The sequence below is a fragment of the Mauremys mutica genome, chromosome 1, assembly GCF_020497125.1.
Source record: "Mauremys mutica isolate MM-2020 ecotype Southern chromosome 1, ASM2049712v1, whole genome shotgun sequence".
In the NCBI taxonomy this organism is placed as follows: domain Eukaryota; kingdom Metazoa; phylum Chordata; order Testudines; family Geoemydidae; genus Mauremys; species Mauremys mutica.
This window is the reverse complement of record NC_059072.1, coordinates 206,278,518-206,301,464: the sequence shown is the minus strand read 5'-3', so window position 1 is coordinate 206,301,464 and position 22,947 is coordinate 206,278,518. Positions and strand designations below refer to the sequence as shown.

Genomic DNA, 22,947 nt, shown 5'->3' with positions numbered 1-22,947 from the left:
GCCTATCCTATAGATGTCATGTTTTGTAATTAAATGCCTCTGTAATTTGGAGCGTTTCAAACATTCATTGGACAGTACTTGTGCACAAATTACACACTGCAGTTGAGGTATTTCTCCACAAATAAAACCAAAATTCAACTAGCTGTCTTCATATTTCCTAAACTGTGTGAGGTTAATAGCAGCTTTGTTTCTTACTCACGTCACCTCCTTGATGTTCTTCAGCCATTATGGTGCTTGAACTTGTTGAAGGAAGTTTGCTGTCATCGCTCTGTGGATTTTGTTGTTTTGAAGCTGATGGTCTAATTAAAAATTTATCCATATCTGATATTTATCGTTTACACTTACAGCCCACTGTGGCACCAGGGCTCAGGGCTTCAGCTCTGTGGCTGTTGCCTGAAGGGGGACGTTGGGGCTCCAGGCCTCAGCCATGAGCCCCTAGCGGACCCCCTGAAAGGGCTTGCAGCCCCCCAGGGGGCCGCGGATCCCTGGTTGAGAACTGCTGCTCGAGGACCAGGCCAAAAATCCTGTCAAAGAAGGAAATTAGGTTGGTTTGGTTTGGCATGATTTGTTCTTAACAAATCTGTTCTGACAGTTCCTTAAAATCCTATTATCCTCTAGGTGCTTACATATTGATTGTTTAATAATTACTTCCAGTATCTTTCCAGGTATCCAAGTTAGGCTGACTGGTCTATAATCCTCCAGGTCCTCTTTGTTTCCCTTTTTAAAAACAGATACTATGTTTGCCCTTCTCCAGTCCTCTGGGACCTCACCTGTTCTCCAGGATTTCTCAGAAATAATTGCTAAAGGTTCTGAAATTGCTTCAACTAGTTGCTTAAGAATATTAGGTTTAGGCAGGGGCAGCCCTAGACTAGCTGTCAGTGTTATATCCTTGGGGCAGCCGGTGTAGGAAGCAATCACTTGAGGCCAGAGAGCAGGCAGCTAATCAAAACCTCCATTTTATTTACAGATATACAGAGAGCTCACTCAGCCGGTTGAAACCGGCTGAGCTATCCCTTAATAGTCTAACCCATGACAACCAAATACACAACAGTCAGCAACTGGCGCCCTAGGCGAACCATGCAATCGGCCCCCCACCCCAAAACCCCAAGGGCAGATCTAGGCTGAGGTTTTTGGTAAACTGGGAAACATTTTGTCCCTTTTTTTTCTTTTAATGTTTTTATAGCTTTTTTTTTTTAAACAAAGGCTTAATTATTCGGTTTGTCCATCTGTCGGTCTGTTCAACTGATGTTTCTGAGATCAGATAAAATACAGAAATGAAATTTTCAGAATAGATTTGTACACGACAGCTAGATGGTATTTCAGTTTGATTTCAAATAAAAATGCATTAAAATATTAATTATAATTTTTATTATTACAAATCCAAAATCATTCATTACACTATCCTGCTTTAACTGTCATTACCACCACATCCAGTATAGAAAGAAATAAGAAAAGTCTTCAATGAACTTAATCCAGTATTTACAAAATACTCCAAATAAAAAACACTCTGTGCTCTTAAAACATGACTTTTCTTGCTTTAAGTTTTGAAAATTCAGTCACTAGTTCTTTTAGATCCAGTTTTTCAACTATTTCATGGTCTGTTGACATTGTGGCAAGTCCAACAAGTCTCTCTTGCATCATTGTTGAATGCAGATATGTTTTTATCAAATTGAGAAGCTACGTTCCCCACTAGCTACAGAAACTGGCAAAGTTAAAAGAATGCACAGAGCTATAAAAATGTTTGGAAAATTGCCCGTGAGTTTATTTTCACAAACTTCAGTACTTCTTCAGGAATGGAATGTTTCTTAAGTCATCTTGAAAAAGCCTGAAGCTCACTACACAAATCTGTAGCATCATTGTCTTTTGAATTTTCATGAGTCAATGCCGACTCCAGTTTTATACAAAGTTCTCTTATCTGTTTTGCTGTTTTCTTTTGCAACCTGTAGATATCATATAGAAAGCCAAATACTGACTTAACTGCTGCATCTATTGAAATTTTTCATCAACCAAGTGAATAGCAATATCAAGGACTGAGCAGTAGAAATTCACTTTGAACCTTTGTTTTGGGTCTCATCCTTCATACAAAAACTGCTGTTTCTTTTGCCGAACGTGAACTGGCTCTGGTTCAAATTCTGTCAGAAAGTCTATTTCTTCAGCAAGCTTGAGAGAATCTACTAGTGTTCTTTCTGAATTCCTCTAGAATATTTTTAGTTTGCTGCAGTTTTTGAATAGCAGAATGTATGTTCAAGTTATTTTCCTGAAGCTGCTTACTAGTGAGGTTAATCTAGAAAAGGACTTTATACCACAAAATGAGTGAAGTCACAAATTTGGACTTGGAAAGGCCATTTGCAAAAGCTTCTGCATATGAATGTGCCATATTGCCAGACAATCCAGTAAAGGTTCATCAGAAATTTTATTTAGGGCATCATAAATGTTTCCAAGTTCATAGCGAAGAGGTTTCAAAGCATCAATGCCACTTTCTCATGTTGTCTGACTAAGTGGTTTCACAGTTAGAGAATGCACATGGCAAGGCAGAATCTCCTAACGGCGTGTTGCACCTGAGAAAAACACATAAGCACGTTGCACCAGGTCAAAGAAACTGCTTGCTCCAGACAGCATCATTGACAACCAAATTCAAAGAATGCGCACTGCAAGGAACGAAAAAGACCCTAGGATTGATTTCCATCATTTTCCTTTGCACACCATTGTCTTTACCCTTCATATTACTCTCATTATCATAGCCTTGACCACATACGTTTTCAACAGATAATGACATTGTTTCAAGCTCTTGTAGAATAGTTTCAGTCATAAATGCTCCAGTCGTCTCCTTCAGTTGTACAAAACCCCAAAAATGTTCCTTTATGAGCACTTCAACATTATCTTCATCTGCAGACTTTTCCATATCCACAAAACGAATGATCATCGTCAGTTGTTCAACATGACTCACATCCAGGGCCAGTGCAAGGATTTTTTGGGCCCTAGGCGAAACTTCCACCTTGCACACACCCCCCTCTGATGTCCAGCCCCCACCTTCCTATGGCCAAGTTCCCCCCAGGGGCCCAGATGTTCACAAAGTGCAGGGGGTATGGGGGGGACTGCTAAGAGGGGGGTCGTATGGGGGCTCTTCCAGGGGGTGAAGGTGGCAGAGAGGGGGGTGCATGGGATTGTTGCAGGGGATGGAGGTGGCCAAGAAGTGGAGGGGGCAGGGGTGTATTGGCAGGGAAGAGATTGCACAGAGGCAAAAAGGGCTCATTGCAGGGGGTGCAGTGGCAGGGAGGGAGTGGCACAAGGGAGAAGTGAGCAGGAGGGGGTTGTTGCAAGGGGCTGGCAGGTGGAGGGGTGTCTGTGCCCAGGTTTGTTGCAGGGGGGTGAAGGTGGCAGGGAGGGGTTTGAACAAGGGAGGAGTGGACAGGAGGGAGATGGCAGGTAGGGAGGTGGGGTCCCGAGGTTGATGCAGGGGTGAAGGTGACCGTGGCTGGCTTGGGGGGGGGAGGTGCCGGGTGGAGGTTGCCCACAGGCAAAAGTGGCAGGACAGGGTGGGTTGTTGGGGTGGGGGGTGCACAGGAGAGAAGGTAACTGGTCGGTGGGTGTTGGAGGGGGTGGCACTGGCTGGGGGAGGAGTGCCCGGGTTGCTCCCACATACACCATTCCCCAGGCCAGCGACTGGACCTGCCCACCCCCCGGCGCTCCACGGGCCCGTGCGGCACCCCACAGCCTGGCTAGGTACCTTGCAGGTGGAGTAGACATCCAGCTTTTCCGCCTGAAGAGCAGAGCGCAGCTGCGCCTTCTTCCCTGCGCCGCGGGCCGAGCCGGGCTCCCTGCTGCCCCTGGGGCTCTCAGCGGCGGCACAGGCAGCCAGCCCCCCCCCCACACCCGAGCCTACTGCCGCCGCCACTGCTGAGAGCCCCGTGGGCAGCAGGGAGCCCGGCTCGGCCCGCGGCACGGGGAAGAAGGTGCAGCTGCTAGCGCTAGACTCTCCCCTTCCCCGCTCCGCCGCCGACTGCTCCCCCAGGGAGAAGGACTGACCGTGCTGCAGGTGGCCCCTCTGGAGCCGGGGAGCAGCAGCAGCCTAGTGCTCTGCTGTTTAAAAACAATTGGGGGGGCACCAGTTTTTGGCACCCCCAACCACTTGGTGCCCTAGGCAGCCGCCCAGTCCGCCTAGTGGTTGCACCGGCCCTGCTCACATCTGGTGTACAGTCCAGTATTATTGAAAAGTATTTTGCAGAATGGGCGGCTTCTACAATTTTCTTTTTAACGGCATTTGCTAGGATTTGAATCAGTTCATTCTGCATATTTTTTCCTAAGTAATGAACCTGTGTTTCATGATCAGTTATTTTATGTAGATGCTCCTTCATGACTGGATCAAACAAATCTAAGTATTCAACAAATTTTAAAAAGTTTCCATTACCTGGAGTGTATAATTTTTCATTTCTATCGCGACTGCGGACTGCTAAATTTTGTCCACTGAGAACTCTCACTAAAGCAATCAGATGCTCTAATATTTGTTGCCAATATTCTTCTTTTTCATTGATCACACGTAAATTTTCTTCATTGATAGTTTTTCCTTTTTTCAATCATAATTCAAGTTCTTTCCAATTTTGAAAACATTTCAAATGTTCTGTACTTCTTTCATGTGAAGAGAGAATTGAAAATGTGTTTTTCCATCCTTCGAACCATTTTCAGTAAGTGATGTACCAATTGCTTGATTCTAAACAACTTGCAGCAAAAGCAAAACACAGAGTCCTTCGACACTGAATATTGTAACCAGTTTCAATTAATTTCTTCTCCATTAATGAGTTTCCTCTTGTAATGCTGAGCAGAGAATTTTCTTTTATTTCCATCCTTAGGGAAGGAAAATTCATGAACTTGTTTGGGTCCATGTGTCAGGAGAATTTGCCGCACACTCTCATCACATCTGGGCCATGAAGCTGGGTCTTCATACTGTAACTTGTTTGTAACTTCCTCATCCTTTCTTCCTTCTACTTCATTTACTTCGATTTCTGCATGTGTCTCTGAGGGTGAATAAATTTTCTCCACTTCCATATCATTCTGATGCTGTGAGCTGCCTTCATCTAGAAGTAAGTTTCCGTCATCTTGAGTTTCCAAACTGCTTTTTTATGGATGTGAGTTACCCTACATCAAGATGAAGTAATATACCTTCATCTTGATGTTCCAAATTGCTTCCATGCAGATGTGCGCTAACCTCCTCTCCAACTAAAATTCCTTCATCTGGATGCTGTGAACTGCTTCCATCTTTATGTGGATTAAAGAGAAGATATTTCAGGAAGGATCCCTGCTGTTTTTCTTGGGCCTTTTCCTTCTCAGCTTTTCGTTTACGATACTCAGCTCCTGAGGGTTTTCTTTTTCCTCTTTCTGCCATGGGGCATTTGAATATTGTTATGTATTGTGCTCCCGACTGCAAGCATTATAGCATTAAGGATGGTTGACATACCACATGGTTGGCGATTTAAAACACATTGCAGCCATCCCAACAAGTCTTTTCACTGCTTAAAGGTTCAATGATTAGTAACATACACTTACTTACCTATTAAAACAGTTAGCTACAGCATTTACACAGAAACAAAATGATCTTTTTCGACATAACCTGACACCGGTTGCTTGGAAAGTAATCCCCTTCCTCACGGTTACTCGCTTGGAGTGTGAGGTCATCACTTTCGTAGTCTATTAAGCATTAACGCTGTTACTTTTCTTTTATGGACCTTATTTATTACATGTGAACCAGTTATAACAAAGAAAAGTTCATAATTATACAGCCCGATGATACTGCTAAGGTTTAATAATGCTTAAAGTTACTCACATTTTGGATTTATAATGCTGAAAGATGTTATTCTTTATTCTTTGGCACCAAGGAACACAATTTTCCACAGTATTCGCTCGATTCTTAATCATCTACCTGCGACAGGTGTTAAAATGACTATTTGACATGTATCAACTCGCGATATCTCCACTCTGCATGAATTTCTGGCTATGCAGCCTTGATGTATAGTCAAGTTAGGTGTCACTAGCATTGCAGCTCTTGACACTGGGGGATGTGTTTCATTGTGGCTGAGTTATTGCTTATCAAAATTGCGGAGTGAGTCATCTTGACCCTACGTCGCAAATTGAAAAAAATTTCACTAAAATATTATTTATTTTTACAGTAAATAAAAGATTTGACATATTAATAAATTCTCAGAAATGTAGAGAAACGAATTATAATTCATATTCCCTCTGTACCGGCACAGGAATTGAAATAATGACATCTTTGTTATTTTATTTGTATTTTTTTCATCTTTTTCATTTTGTTTCCATTTTAATTTTTTTTAATTTGATTTTTTCCCCTCAAATTTGGCGCTGCATTTAACTTGGCAGCCTAGGCGACCACCTAGTTTGCCTATATGGATAGGCCGCCCCTGCCTAACAGCTGTAGGCTTAATTGAAAGCAACTTAAGAAGTGTGCCTGTCTTTAACACTCAGATGCCCAACTCCCAGTGGGGTCCAAACCCCAAATAAATCCGTTTTACCCTGTATAAAGCTTATAAGGGGTAAACTTATAAATTGTTCGCCCTCTATAACACTGATAGAGAGATATGCACAGCTGTTTGCCCCCCCCCCCCTTCCAGGTATTATTACATACTCTGGGTTAATTAATAAGTAAAAAGTGATTGTATTAAATATAGAAAGTAGGATTTAAGTGGTTGCAAGCAGTAACAGACAGAACAAAGTGAATCACCAAGTCAAATAAAAGGTGCAAGTCTAAGCATAATACAGTAATAAAACTGAATACAGATAAAACCTCACCCTCAGAGGTGTTCCAGGAAGCTTCCTATTACAGACTAGTCTCCTTCTAATCTGGGTCCAGCAATCACTCACACCCCCTGTAGTTACTGTCCTTTGTTCCAGTTTCTTTCAGGTATCCTTGGGGTGGAGAGGCTATCTCTTGAGCCAGCTGAAAACAAACTGGAGGCGTCTCACAGGGGGTTAAATAGACTTTCTCTTGTGGGTGGAGACCCCCTCCTCTCTCCTATGCAAAGTTCAGCTCCAAGATGGAATTTTGGAGTCACATGGGCAAGTCACATGTACATGCATGACTCAGAACTTACAGGTAGCAGACATGGTTCACATGCTGCCTTGAAAGTCCTCAAGTAGACTTCTTAAGTGGATTGGAACTTTCCAAGATCCTTTGTCCATTAAGTGCTTCTTGATTGGGCACTTAACTTGCACATTTCTTTCTCAAGAGACTGACCAAAAGCTTTACTAAGGCTACTTAGGCTTTGGCTACACTTACACTTCAAAGCGCTGCCGCGGCAGCGCTTTGAAGCGCTAAGTGTAGTCAAAACGCCAGCGCTGGGAGAAAGCTCTCCCAGCGCTGTCCGTACTCCACCTCCCTGTGGGGAATAACGTACAGCGCTGGGAGCCACGCTCCCAGCGCTGGGGCTTTGACCACACTGGCGCTTTGCAGCGCCGCAATTTGCAGCGCTGGAGAGGGTGTGTTTTCACACCCTGCTGCAGCGCTGCAAATTTGTAAGTGTAGCCAAGCCCTTAGAAATCAAGCAACTTACTGCCAGATACTTGGACACTGTCCACAGCAGAGGCAGTACATGTAAAATCCTGGTTTGTCTTTGGTTACACTTCCTTTCAGTACCTTTAAACCAGGAGTCGGCAACCTTTCAGAAGTGGTGTGCCGAGTCTTCATTCATTCACTGTAATTTAAGGTTTCGCGTGCCAGTAATACATTTTAACATTCTTAGAAGGTCTCTTTCTATAAGTCTATAATATATAACTAAACTATTGTTGCGTGTAAAGTAAATTAGGTTTTTAAAATGTTTAAGAAGCTTCATTTAAAATTAAATAAAATGCAGAGCCCTCTGGACCAGTGGCCAGGACCCAGGCAGTGTGAGTGCCACTGAAAATCAGCTCGCGTGCCGCCTTCGGCACCCGTGCCACAGGTTGCCTACCCCTGCTTTAAACCATATGATGCCATTCATAAGTGTCCTAAGAAGTTTTGGGGTTCCTGGTCCCCTGGTGCCTGAAAACGAGTTGGGAGTGTAATATTGCTAACAGAATGCAGACAGAAATATCTGTTAAAGTGTCGGTGTCTTGGCATTTAGCCACCAATGCCATGAGGTGGTGTGCCTCAGTTTCCCCTTCTACACAGCAGCATGGGCCTGTTATGCTTTTGTTGCTGTGCCAAACTTCCAGTCTGTTTACAGGTATAGGCTGAAAAGTAATCTGCTTGTGGGGCTGTCTTGTCACTATCCCTAGCATGTACAACAGTTTTTTCCACAAATCAGGTATATCCCATCTCTTTAAAGGGTTTACCACTAGTATTAACTCCTTTGTTTTAACACATAACTGAATTAGCAAAAGACACATGATTAACAGCAAATCTACGGTGGACAGGCTTTGTTCACATAATGTAGCTTGTTTGGTGTCTACTGCATTTCCCCATTTCTTTGTGCACCCTGGTAGGCACTCTGACGCAGATTCTTCTGCCTCTTTGGAGAAGGCTTTTAATTCGGGCATGTGTTTGGGGCTTTGGCAAGGAAAGGGTGCACTGCAACCATGCCTGCCCTCAGCCCCTCCCTCTAGAATTTCTCTGGGCTGGACCCCACTCCCTTGTGAAGCTTCACCCATGCAGAGATTTTTTCCTCCTGATTGGAAGAGACAGTTTTCTCTCAGAGGCTTTGGCTACACTTGCACTTCAAAGCACTGCCGCTCTCCCAGCGCTGTCCGTACTCCACCTCCCTGTGGGGAATAACGTACAGCGCTGGGAGCTGCGCTCCCAGCGCTGGGGCTTTGACCACACTGGCGCTTTGCAGCGCCGCAATTTGCAGCGCTGGAGAGGGTGTGTTTTCACACCCTGCTGCAGCGCTGCAAATTTGCAAGTGTAGCCAAGGCCTTACAAGCATAGCAAGAACATCATCTTTCAATGGGGTGCTTTGGATTGGCAAGATCCCTTTGGACACCCCAGTTTCTGTTCCCAAAAGGTTAGCGGGGGGGGCTCTCCCCTCCAGATTTGACCCCCTTTTCCCTTAAACTCTGATCCACAGGAGAGGGGTCTGGCATTTTAAATGCAGATTTTTCACTCTCCTCCTGGGAAAGATCCTCCCTACAAAAGATGGGTGGACTCTCTTGCCCCCCCCCACCTTCCATCTGGGCTTCTCTCTCTGGGTTCCCCTCTGGGCCAGACACTCCTGTGTCCCCCAAAAGGGAAGGTGACCCTGGTCCAGCTGTGGGCTCACAGCTACCAGCTATGACAGACACTTCACTGGCCAGCCAAATTCCCCCCTTTTCACTCAGGTTGGGCTTGCTTCCAGCTACAGAGTCCTTGGGGTCTGTTCCCACCGCAGCAGTCACCAGAATCCCAACTTCCACCTTCAGGAAACATGTCTCTGTGCACTCCAGGGCAGGCCCTGCACCCAGTGGTGAGCTGCAGCCGGTTCGCACCAGTTCGCGCGAACCGGTTGTTAAATTTAGATGCCCTGTTAGAACCGGTTGTCCCGCCTGGGACAACTTGTTCTAAAAGGGCATTTAAATTTAACAAGCGCTCGCTGCTGCGGCCCCAGCTCACCTCAGCTCCGCCTCCACCTCCTCCCATGAATGCTCCGCCCTGCTTCTCCTCCCTGCCCTGCTTCCCACGAATGAGCTCTTCGCGCGGGAAGCCTGGGAGGGCTGAGAAGTAAGCAGGCTTCTCGCTCACGCCCAGGAAGACGGAGCTCAGGTAGGGGTAGAGGGAACGAGTAGGGCCGTGCGCCCCGGCCGGTCTCCGGCCGTGTCCCTCCCCGGCCCCGCGGCCCGCCCCGGCCGCGGCCCTGCCCAGCCCCGCGTCCCTCCCCAGCCGCCGGGCTCAGGCTCGGGCTCCGGCCCGGCCCCGCGTCCTTCCCTGGCCACCGGGCTCGGGCTCAGGCCCGGCCCCGCATCCTTCCCTGGCCACCGGGCTCGGGCTCCGGCCCGGCCCTGCGTCCTTCCCTGGCCATCGGGCTCGGGCTCAGGCTCGGGCTCCGGCCCAGCCCTGCGTCCTTCCCTGGCCATCGGGCTCGGGCTCAGGCTCGGGCTCCGGCCCAGCCCCGTGTCCTTCCCCGGCCGTCGGGCTCCACACTCTGCTTCAGGACATTCTCAAAGTCTTAATTTGTGACCAAGTCATTAAATAAAAAAAAAACGGAAATAAGCTTAGACCTTGCATTTATTAAGACACCAAAACAGGCTACATGATTTGTGTCTGTTCACAATAATAGTTTCCATTCAGCATGCTAAATATCAAATGCAAGTTTTCTCATTTCATTAAAAACTGTGGGCGAGATCCTCCGCAGCTGGAAATAGACATAGCTCCACTGAAATCAAAAGTGGAAGCTCTGGCCATGTAATTTGAGAGCAGTTTAGGATGCGAATACTACAAACTATAAAAAATATTTATATTAAAATAGTTTCCTCTTTCACTATATGCGCAAAGCAAATACAGTGTGATGCTCAGTGCAAATTCACTAAGAATAAAGAAACTTCTATAAGATGAAAAGTTAGTGGTACGTTCAGCAAAGTAAGATTGCAAAGCATTGCATCTTCACTCCCCATCATCAGCCAAGGCAGTGTTTTTAACTAGGATCTAACTTGTAGTTGAAACTGATACATAGATGACAATCCAGTAATTGAATTGTCTACCTTGAATGGTCTCTTACAATACATGCTAACTATATATATGAAACAATCTGTTCCACTTTGCATTTTGCTGTGAGGCTGGGAGTTCCTTTCCAAGACCTGAGGAACAGCTCAGTGTCGCTCAAAAGCTCGTTTCTCTCACCAACAGACAGTGGTCCAATTAAAGATATTACCTCACCCACCTTGTCTCTCTTCAGTTCAGTCATGATTTATGGAATGACGATACAAAGGAGATTTGCATGCTTTGTAAGACATCTTGGGTTAAAAGCAGAAATAATTTACTCTGTAAGTGATCCATAGATTTTAGAGCCAGAATGGGAGCATTATGATCTAGTCTGGCATCCAGCATAACACAGGCCATAGAACCTGCCCCTGTAATCTCTGCATGGAGCAAACATTGGATTCAGAAGATACAAATTGTATTCTTGAATATAAATAGGACTGCAAGGAGTGTAAAGCAGTATCAGTAAATCAGTGCAAAGGCTATGATCTTTTAGATTATCTGTCTGTTCAGTCCATTTTCTACTGATCATTTTAAATGTTTTTTGTTTAAAAAGGAGCAGCTGTTTATATTATAGCCAACCTTCAAGTGGTGTGACACAGGTACTGGTAACTAATAATGATGGTAACTTTGCATTTGGATTGCTTAAGAAATTTTACTTGTGGAGTGATTTTACTTACAAGTTATTATGCTCCCTCTCTCTCCATGCTGTGGAAACATCTGTCAGGTCAGGGACTGGGGCAGTGGAGGGAAGATCATGTCATGAGAGCTCCTGAAGAAGCGACTCGCCATGGAGATGGGATTTCCCGAAAGCATTTGAGAGACATATTGGACCTCTGCACAAATGCCCTAGCCTTCTACAGGTGACCCAAGTTCCTGCTCATTTCCCCCACTATTCTTGGGTCTCCTGGGGTTTGGAAGGTCAAGGTGTTTGCCAGCAGTCTGCAGGGAAATCATCATGCTTTCCACAAGATGGGTAGCAGGAAACAGCAACTTGAAACTTGATTATTACTATACGCTGGCTAGCATACGTATATATATTATGCAGATAATACTACCCACCATCTATATTCCAAGCATTTAAGTACACATATTATTAAGCATGAACATAGCAGTTATATATCCCAAACAGGCTTGTACCTAACCCTGTTCACTTATGCTAAGGATTCCATAACACCTTACATTAGCTGCAGTAAGCTTTGGCTTAACTAGATAGGAAAACTGTCAGTATCAGGACAGATATTGTTTCCTCATAGCAACAGAAAGGGCGTTACCCTCAAAAATCTGTTTGTCCTAGCACAGATTTATGAGGTGTCCTCATGCCCTTAGTACCTGGAATGCATGTACCCAGAACAAAAGTAAGAGTGCATCATGATCTGGAATGCATGTGTTCAGGAAAAAAAAAATAGAGGCATACACTGGGGAATCAGAAACAAGCAAGGTAAAAAGCTGATTACTTGAATCCAATTTCAGGTGACATACCTAGTACCTTTTACTGGGAAACAAGTAGGGCTGTACCTCCATAAAGCACACCTTCTGTGTAAGATGAATGCACAGGACTGCTCTTCGGAGCCTGATATCTTACAGAACCTTTTTCCTGTATGACATTAATAACCTGACTTGCATTGGCTATTTGGGCTCTTGAGTATATTTCATAACAAACCAAAATGTGGTCAAGCAATTGATTATACAATTTATCAGACTAATCACATTTCTTGGCCCAGTGCTTATTTTTCCTTATACAGGGATGATCTAAGCCTTTCTTTCTTAAGTTTCCTTCTCCGCCTTAGAAACTAGGTGGTTTCAGTGCCATTCAGTGCAGCAGTAAAGCGATTAACCCAATGCAGGAGAGCATGAGATAACAACAACAGAAGAAAATACAGTGATCAAAATGTTAAAAAGGACATTTCTCAATTGACCATGAAAACAAAAATGGAGGAGCTGAACTGCAAGTGGCTGAGAGAGATTTTTAAGCAGGAGAATCTTGGGCATAGCTGGAACTGGAGCAATTGAGCTAGGAGGGAAAGGAGAAGTTCTATTCACAAATATTTTGAAAAGGGAAAATAGTGGTACACTTGCTGTAAAATGGGACTAAGAGGAGAGGTATGCTGTTTCTTGGCCTTGGGTCCCAGTTTATCCAGCTGAGAACTGAATTGCTGCCTCGTACAATGGAGTACCCAATCGACTATCCTGCAATTGTACTACATGTAGACGATCACAGCCAGTTAAAATGCAGCCCTACCATATAGTTTGTGTGTTGTAATTAGACTGCTCTGGTGAGTAACAGACAGCGAAAAGAGATCAGGAGGAATATAGTCATATGTTATAGTGATTGTTAACTTTGGGGATTCAATGTTGAGACAGATGACCACCGACATAAGAGATAATGGGAGCAAAATGATGTGCGAAGAAAAGCTGTTGCCATCTGTGTGTTGAGACAAGTTCCAGCTAAAAGACAAGAACAGAGAAATCATGCTGGAGAGGTGGGATCAGTAGTCTTCAGAAAAAATTAATGAGTGGCAAAGAACTGCTTAGGTGTCTTAGCTTCCAGAAGGAAGCTATTAGACAGTGTACTGCTGAGAGTATACTAGGCTGTTTATACATACATATTATGAGTCTGAATTGCATTTACACCAAGGCCTTGTTACACTTGCCAGAGACCTTGGTGTAAATGAGAATCAAGCCCTATAATTGATGGAGCCGACCCCCGTTCCAATTTTTCACAGTCACCCTATTTCCTCCCCCCAAGCCTGCACCTTAATCCAATCACAGTGAGGCAACCAGAGGATTCCTCTCTGATGAGGGGTTCTTTCTCTGGCTGGCTATGCACACAGACCAGTACAAAGCAGCCACAAAGCAGAGGATCAGAAGCGGCATGTCTAGCAGTTGCTGTTAAGATCTTTGTAAGCAGATACTTACTACAGTATTCCTTTTACTTTCTACCTGACATTCCGTGAATATCTCAGCGATGTTAAATGATTTACAAAGATATTAATAACTATCATAGTGATGAACCACCCTATGTACGTGCCAGTTGCATTTTCAAGCATGAGACTTCAGACCAGGAAAACTAGTTATTCGTAAGAGACAACAACAGTAGAAGTCTCCTGGAAACAGGAGCCCTGTGTGCTTTGTGGCATGATAAGTCCAAAATTTGGAAATACCGCCCCCAAATACTGGGGCAATTATTTATTTCACCACCATGAAATACCCTTCATTTCCAACCCTCCCACATTCAAATACACACAACAACAACTATGGCTTTTACTAGGAAATATTCACTGTACAGCAAAAACGCTGAATTCTGTGGTATCTTGGAAAAATACAAAATTCTCCAGCAGCATAGTCATGAAGTCCACGGGACCATGAGTGAGATGACAGGGGCAGTTCACACCACTACTTCAGGCTTTTTGCAGACTCAGATAAACATAGGTTTAGGCTCAGTTCAAATTTTCAAGTTTATCTTTGCAACTACAAGGGCTAGGAAGTCAATTTGAAAAAGAAAGGAAAAGAAAAAGAAAAACACACCACACACCTACAACCCTCAATGAAAGCTGAGATTCTGGAGCACAATTCTGTGGCATGGGGTAAATTCTGCAGCAAATTCTGCAATCACAGAATCATGGAACAAATGGGATCCTGCCTATAAATATTGTGGTAAAAATTCCTTCAGATACTGTATTTGACACATGGCACATGGCAATGGAAATGGTTACAGGCACATTACAAAGGTGGCATGTTATTTACTGTGAGCTAGAGCAGTGGATCTCAACTTTTCCAGACTACTGTACCCCTTTCAGGACTCTGATTTGTCTTGCGTACCCACGAGTTTCACCTCACATAAAACCTACTTGGTTACAAAATCAGACACAAAAATACAGAAGTGTTACAACACACTATTTCTGACAAATTGCTTACTTTCTCCTTTTTACCATATAATTATAAAATAGATTGGAATATAAATATTGTACTTACATCTCAGTGTATAGTAAATACAGCAGTATAAACAAGTCATTGTCTGTATGAAATTTTAGTTTGTACTGACTTTGCTAGTGCTTTTTACATAGCCTGTTGTAAAACTAGGCAAATATCTAGACGAGTCAATGTACCCCCTGGAAGTCCTCTGCATACCCCCAGGGTACCTGTACCCCGATTGAGAACCACAGAGCTAGATTGTGCCATCATGCTATGAGGCCATGTAAGAAGATAAGGGGAAGCAACACACCTGTCCCCGGTATGGCCATGTAGGACCTACTTGGATCATGACTCTGGTGCAGGAAGGAAACAGGAGCTGCATGCTCCATACTCCCCTTGATCCACAGCTGCAAGGGGATGGGAAGTTTTCTATTGGCTATATAATTACTGTCCACATCACTAAACTAAAAAATGCTTCAAGTTATTGAAGACAAATTTGTAGGCATTTCACAGTTTCCATTTTAGGAAGGGCTGGGCAGTTTAAAACTTAATTGATCACGGTTTAGTACTTACATGTGATGAATTGAAAATATTTAATCATAGAACACTTGGTAGCTAAAGTTGTCAGACTTGATTTTGAAGTTGTATCTCCCCGTCTTTCGTTGGTATTGGGAAACCGAAAGGGCCGCCACTCCCAGCACAAAAACAAACACAGCAATGACGATAAGGACGATGGACCCTACTCCTAGCCCAGCCGCCTTCTCACTTTTTGCATCAGATGCTAGAGAAAGAACAAGGGAAAGTTTTGAATCCCTGGAATCTGTTCATTTATTAAGAAGCCAACTTAGTGTTACAATCTTGCATGCAATTTAGGACACATCAAATAACCCAACGCAGCGGTAAAAGCATGGCACTCTGATACATTGATCTGGTCCTCTTGGAAGGGTTATTCTCATGGCCATGTCTGTGCATTAGAGAAAATCCTGTCTTTAGATACTTGTGCAGAACCACTACTGACTGTGATGGGATATATGTACTCAAATTGGTATGGAGGATGTGGCTCTAGGCATTTTCTGTTATAATAATAATAATAATAATAATATATACATTTCTGAGCCACTGCCCTAGCTTCAGCATAACCCTGTAGGGAGAATGTTCTTTGATTTTAGTCCCACCGTTCATCTGCAGTAATTAAGCATATTTGTAAAATTAATATGTTTACACCACATGAGATACAATTCATATTACTTGGGGGCAGGAACTAGTTAGTGCCATGACAGGCAATAATTGCATTTAAAAAGAACATTCAGCATCATGTTCGGATGGGGTGTAGAGTAGTGAGCAAGGTCTAGCGCTTGTACACCAACTCTTCCTTGCCCTCGCTTCCCCGCCCTGGAACTCGGTCTCCGTTGGATTGATTTTTGGCCACTCCACCCATTTCTAAGCAGGCTAACTTATCAAGGAACCAGAAGAGGTGTAAGCTAGACTGATCTCCACCTTAGTTTACACCTTATTCCAGTTCTTCAACATGTAAATTGTGCCAACTTTTCCTTCCTTACAGCATCAATAAAGTGGGTGTAAGGGAGCATAACAGACTTAACTTATATCACCTTACATAGCACATCTCTGAATTTGGCCCTCAAAGCCTAAGATATTGTGCTCTAAAAGGAACCTAGTCTAAGCACTGTGCAAAAGCTGATTGCAGTATAAGACTGAGCAGACTCAGAACATTACAGTTCAAATACTCATTACTTTCTGCAATTAATTCTACCTCCTCACTAGCACAAATAGTTGCACAGAACAGGCCCCCATCCCTCAAGTGTATCACCATTACTGCAGTCCAACAGGCAGAGATTGGCCCATAAAGTATCAGTAATTGCTAGCCAGCTTCAACTGACCATCTTATTTCTCAGCCAAGGGGGTTTATGCCTTACAAGGAAGGTTTTCAAGTTCACCCATCAGTACAGAATCTGTTAAATAATTACCTTGTATACCTTTTTTGTAGCCATCTACTCATTACTCACCGGTGGCTCTGCACAGAGGCCCCCAGGATGTTCTGTGTGTGGCAATAATTTCACCACTTTTCAGGGATCGAACATCTCGGCAGCTCTGTAACAATTACAAAACCCTGATCATTTATAATATAAACATATGTAATATATGTGCAGTCTTGTAATGAGTCTAAAGAATGGAGAATTTATGCTGATTTATTGAAGGCAGTACCCAGTACCAGAGCTTTTTTTTATTTCCCAACGCTAACCTTTGTTACATTCTAACACAAACTGAAAAAGATCAGAGATCAGTACTGAAAAAAAAATCCGCTTATCGAACACTGAAAAGAAACCTCTGTGGACAGGCCCTTGGGACAAAGCAGGTTGTGTTGAGTCTATTTTAAAAAAATAACAAGTCTACAGAAGAATGTCTATCAACATTTTCTTTAAGCCAGGGGTAGGCAACCTATGGCACGGGTGCCGAAGGCAGCATGCGAGCTGATTTTCACTGGCACTCACACTGCCTGGGTCCTGGCCACTGGTCCAGAGGGCTCTGCATTTTATTTAATTTTAAATGAAGCTTCTTAAACATTTTAAAAACCTAATTTACTTTACACGCAACAATCGTTTAGTTATATATTATAGACTTATAGAACGAGACCTTCTAAGAATGTTAAAATGTATTACTGGCACGCGAAACCTTAAATTACAGTGAATGAATGAAGATTCGGCACACCACTTCTGAAAGGTTGCCAATCCCTGCTTTAAGCAATACAGTGTGTGTATGACTAAGTTTTCTCTCACACTCTTACAGTATGTAAGAAGGATCTGCAAAATAAGCCATAGCACACTACATAGCCTTCAGCATTCTTTTTTAACAGCATTGCTCATTATACTATTATTAATTATCATTATGAATCATAATATGTATTGTGTTGCCACCTGAAGGTCTCAGTCAGGATCAGTGCTCCATTGTGTTTACACGTAATAAGACTATCCCTCTCCTGAAAAGTTTACAGTCTCGTTTGAAGCAAGATGCAACATGCAAACTTAATAAACAAAAGGAAGAAATGGACAGTAGGGGTAAGTAAGGGTTTGTTTACATGGGCCAGTTTTACCAGTTGTACTGGTATAACTAGATCACTATAGTTATAATGACATAACTCCACTTGTTGATACACTTATTCCAGTATAACAGTGGCTTTCTCCTGCCTACCTTGAAACCTTTCCAAAGCCACATAAATGAAACAAACAAAAACACCAAAAAGCCACTCTTGTTCTGGAATTAGAGTATCCACATGGGTTGTTATACAGGTATAACTATATCGGTTTAAATTCACATCTTAGCAACAGGTATAACTTTCCTGTGTAGACGAGCCCTAAAATAAGAACATTTGGTTACACAGGTAGCCACTGTGCAATTTCATGGTTCCAAATCACTGTAATATTTTTTGCTCCGATCTGTTACTGTGCTGCAGGCTGTGCCTAATGTTACTGTCCTGACTTTGTACTATGTTTTTCTTCCGAACTACTCTTTTCTGTTCCAGATTTAAAAGAGCCAAGACTCATCTACCAAAAAAACTGGGGAGTGACAAGAAGAGATGAAAAAATAGGTGAGTTCCAATCTTTGGGCTAGAATCCAGTCCTCAGATCAGCTCTGAAGTGAGCAAATATTCCTGGAGACAGAAGGTAGGTCAAGTATGAGGATATTGTGAGCCTTCACTTTCATGCTTCCCTAACTCGCTCTCTCACTTAGGTCACGTAGTGTTGGATGACGCCTTGCTATCCAGCCCACATAAGGAGCCGCCCCTGATTAGGGCAGGGACCAAACCTGGACTCAGAGTCACAGTTCAATCCTTGCTTTTCCCTTGCTCCATGGGGCGCTTGCCCTTTTCCTGTCATAGCTCTATTCCCCTGGGTGCCAGCTGAAACGTGGTCAGGGAAGAGCCCAGGCTTCACCTGCTCCCCACCCACCTGTTTGTAGCAGCTGCTCTTCCTCGCTGCACAGGTCCTGGATATGTGGAGCCCCACAGAGGAGAAAGAAGGCTCCTTATTCCCCTTACTCCCATGGAGGAATATGCAGGCATGCTGACAAATAATCCCACAATAAAGCAGATTGGTCTACTATTGAAGACCCAGTCCTGCGTGCCAATTTCCCCGTGGCTCTTTGTGACCCTTCATGCACCCTCACCCTGGCATTCTGAGTGGTTCCCAGTGCCCTACGCATGCTCTGGGCATCCCCAATGGTTTTCAAGTGCCTGTCATGTCACTGTTCTACTTTCTTGAGGGCTTCACTCCCCCAACAACTCCTCTGGTTTCCCAAAAGTTCCCCTCTCTGGATTTGCCGGATGCAGTCTAGTGCCTTCTGTGCTTATTATTTTAATTTAAATCCGATAAAAATATACTAAACTCACTACATTTTCATATGGGATACAGTTTACTTGGGATAAGGGATGATACAGTTTTCCTCTTTAAATTAATAAAGTTTCTAAATCCTACAAGAAAGATATAAAAGAGGTCTAAGTAATTAGTTGCTGTATCGTGCTAGACATTAATTTAGAATCAGCTACAAACTGGGGCATAATTTTGATCTCACTTGCAAACCAGGAGCAACTCCAATGAAGTCAATGAAATTACATCAGCATAAAAACAGCGTAACTGAAATCAGAATATGGTCCTCAATTAACATACTCTCTACCCCAATCTATATAATTAAAGATGTTAAAATCAGATCTATCACGATTCTTTGTAGCTCCTATTAAGCCTTTGCTCAGTGCATTGATGTTAACTTTTACCCTCTGTTTGCAGTCCTTCGGCCAATTTTCTATCCATGTGATAGTGCTCATATTCAAGCCAATGTGAACTAAATATGCAAGTAATATTTTGAGAGGCATTGTACTGAATGCTTTGCTAAATCAAGATACATTACATCAATTGCATTCTTTTTATGCATTAAGTCTGCAATGGGATCAAAAAAACAACCACATACATTAGAGATGGAGACATTCTATTAGGTCATCTAGTGCATCCATACCCAGTACTTTAATAAAGGTAATAATTGGAGATATACCAATCTCCTAGAACTGGAAGGGACCTTGAAAGGTCATTGAGTCCAGCCCCCTGCCTTCACTAGCAGGACCAATTTTTGCCCCAGATCCCTAAGTGGCCCCCTCAAGGATTGAACTCACAACCCTTGGTTTAGTAGGCTAATGCTCAAACCACTGAGCTATCCCTCCCCCCTAAACTAGACCTGTATGAGTCTCAGTTTATTAGATCGCCTATTATACTAAATGCAGGATATTACAGAAACAAAGAAGCTGAAGATAGAAGAAAGCTAGTTGATCTTCTAGTCCATCCATTGTTGGCCAATGCAGGATTGTTCTCTACAATGCATTTTTAAAGGCTTTGCCCAGCCTAGTTTGTCTGGCATTACCTGTGCTTTATAAAGGGACACAGTGCTAAAGACATTGGACTGAGAATTGGGAGATCTGGTTCTATTTCAGGCTCTGCTGCTGACCAGCTGTGTGACCTTGGGCAACAAACAAGGTCAGCTCCCAGACTACTGCACTGGGCAGCACAGCATGGGGAGGAGGTGACCAGCCGTCTGTGGAGAAAGAAGTGGTTCAGGACTATTTAGAAAAGCTGGATGAACACAAGTCCATGGGGCCGCATGCGCTGCATCCGAGGGTGCTAAAGGAGTTGGCGGACGTGATTGCAGAGCCATTGGCCATTATCATTGAAAACTCATGGCGATCAGGGGAGTCCTGGTTGACTGGAAAAAGGCTAATGCAGTGCCCGTCTTTAAAAAAGGAAAGGAGGAGGATCCAGGGAACTACAGGCCAGTCAGCCTCACCTCAGTCCCTGGAAAAGTCATGGAGCAGGTCCTCAAAGAATCAGTTTTGAAGCACTTAGAGGAGAAGAAAGTGATCAGGAACAGTCAGCACGGATTCACCAAGGGCAAGTCATGCCTGACTAACCTAATTGCCTTCTATGACAAGATAACTGGCTCTGTGGATGAGGGGAAAGCAGTGGACGTGTTATTCCTTGACTTTAGCAAAGCTTTTGATACGGTCTCCCACAGTATTCTTGCAAGCAAGTTGAAGTATGGGCTGGATGAATGGACTATAAGGTGGTTAGAAAGCTGGCTAGATCGTCGGGCTCAATGGGTAGTGATCAATGGCTCCATGTCTAATTGGCAGCCGGTATCAAGCGGAGTGCCCCAAGGGTCGGTCCTGGGGCCGTTTTTGTTCAATATCTTCATTAATGATCTGGAGGATAGCGTGGACTGCACCCTCAGCAAGTTTGCAGATGACACTAAACTGGGAGGAGTGGTAGATACGCTGAAGGGTAGGGATAGGATACAGAGGGACCTAGACAAATTAGGGGATTGGGCCAAAAGAAATCTGATGAGGTTCAACAAGGACAAGTGCAGAGTCCTGCACTTAGGACGGAAGAATCCCATGCACTGCTACAGACTAGGAACCGAGCGGCTAGGCAGCAGTTCTGCAGAAAAGGATCTAGGGATTACAGTGGAAGAGAAGCTGGATATGAGCTGGCAGTGTGCCCTCATTGCCAAGAAGGCCAACGGCATTTTGGGCTGTATAAGTAGGAGCATTGCCAGCAGATTGAGGGATGTGATCATTCCCCTCTATTCGACATTGGTGAGGCCTCATCTGGAGTACTGTGTCCAGTTTTGGGCCCCACACTACAAGAAGGATGTGGAAAAATTGGAAAGAGTCCAGTGGAGGGCAACAAAAATGATTAGGGGTCTGGAGCACATGACTTATGAGGAGAGGCTGAGGGAACTGGGATTGTTTAGTCTGCAGAAGAGAAGAATGAGGAAGGATTTGATAGCTGCTTTCAACTACCTGAAAGGGGGTTCCAAAGAGGATGGATCTAGACTGTTCTCAGTGGTACCAGATGACAGAACAAGGAGTAATGGTCTCAGGTTGCAGTGGGGGAGGTTTAGGTTGGATATTGTGAAAAAGTTTTTCCTAAGGAGGGTGGTGAAGCACTGGAATGGGTTACCTAGGGAAATGGTGGAATCTCCTTCCTTGGAGGTTTTTAAGGTCTGGCTTGACAAAGCCCTGGCTGGAATGATTTAGTTGGGGATTGATCCTGCTATGAGCAGGGGATTGGACTAGATGAGCTCCTGAGGTCCCTTCCAATCCTGATATTCTATGATTCTAAGTCATATCCTCTCTCTGTGCCTCTGCTTCCTCTCTGTAAAATGGGGACAGTGACATGTACCCCACCCTTGTGGGACACAGATCCAGGAATTAAACATGCTCTATACAAGTTAAGTATGTTTGTCATACATTCATGCTCCTTGATGTTCATGATTCCATTGTCCTCTAGATGTTGATCCAAATTCAGTCCTCATATGAATAGATGCAACTCTGCCCCTATCATCTCTTAGTATTTGTTCTGTTATGTTATTAGGAGTTGAAGTTCTATGGTTTGAATACTTACCTGAATGTGAGTTTTGCAGTACTTTAAACATTCAAAATTACATTAGTGTCAAACCTAGAGCCCTCCTTCCGTCACTCAAATTTCCTGTCCCCCTTTTCCTTTTTCCCTGGACGAAGCTCTGTAATTGGAGACAGGAAAAGGTTTTCTTCCTCCTGCTATCCATTCCTGATCTTCTAGGAGGAGTCATTTGATTTATACTGAGACCAAGTTGAGCAATTTAGAACAGGAGGGAACTATTAAATAACAGACAAATACCTAATGAAAACATTGTGTCACCACAGAGAAGATCTTTAGCAAAAAATAATAATAATAATAATTCCTTTTATCTATGGTAAAAAGAGAGCCCTAATTTATCTTGTCTTCATGAGCAACAAATTATAAGTGCTGTTCACATACTCGGAACTAAAAAGAGACAATGTGATAATCTTTGGATGTAGTCAGAAGATAATATTGTCTGTGTCCAACTTTACCAGAATACTGTTTTTTTTAAAGTGCTTTTGAAAAGGTGCTGGATTGAGAGCCCTAGAAACCAGGGAACTTGGGCCACAACAGTGTAAGCTTCCTCAGACTGTGCCCAAACCTTGATCTGGGGAAATAATCACTGGGCAAGAAAATACAGAGCCGTCTCCTTGACAATTCCAACTTTGGCTTTTCTGATGAGACTGCACCCTTATCAGATAGTTAACTGATGTTTAATCCGTGGAACATATCCACTAGTATTTGTATTGAGATCACCTGCTCATTTCACAAAGGCCATCAGATGGCACTTTTTTTTTTCCAGGCACCCCCCAGAGCCATCCAGCCTTGATACCATTTTTTATTTATGTTCCCTTCTTCAGCTGAAGGATAGGGAATGGAAAGAGAAATAAAGATTGAGGCTTACATGTGGCTATATTATTTCCCCACTTCACA

The 22,947-nt window shown here is 43.6% G+C and overlaps 1 protein-coding gene across 1 annotated transcript in view; it reads right to left on the bottom strand.

Moving 5' to 3' along the window:
• Window positions 1-10,528: 10,528 nt before the first annotated feature.
• UMODL1 (uromodulin like 1) overlaps window positions 10,529-22,947 on the bottom strand; it is a 70,211-nt gene continuing 57,792 nt past the window's right edge. Inside the window, 3 exon segments of the mRNA XM_044980152.1 lie at window positions 10,529-13,105; window positions 15,146-15,353; window positions 16,597-16,681. Of these exon segments, the coding sequence (XP_044836087.1) occupies window positions 15,166-15,353; window positions 16,597-16,681 (273 nt within the window). The 3' untranslated portion in view covers window positions 10,529-13,105; window positions 15,146-15,165.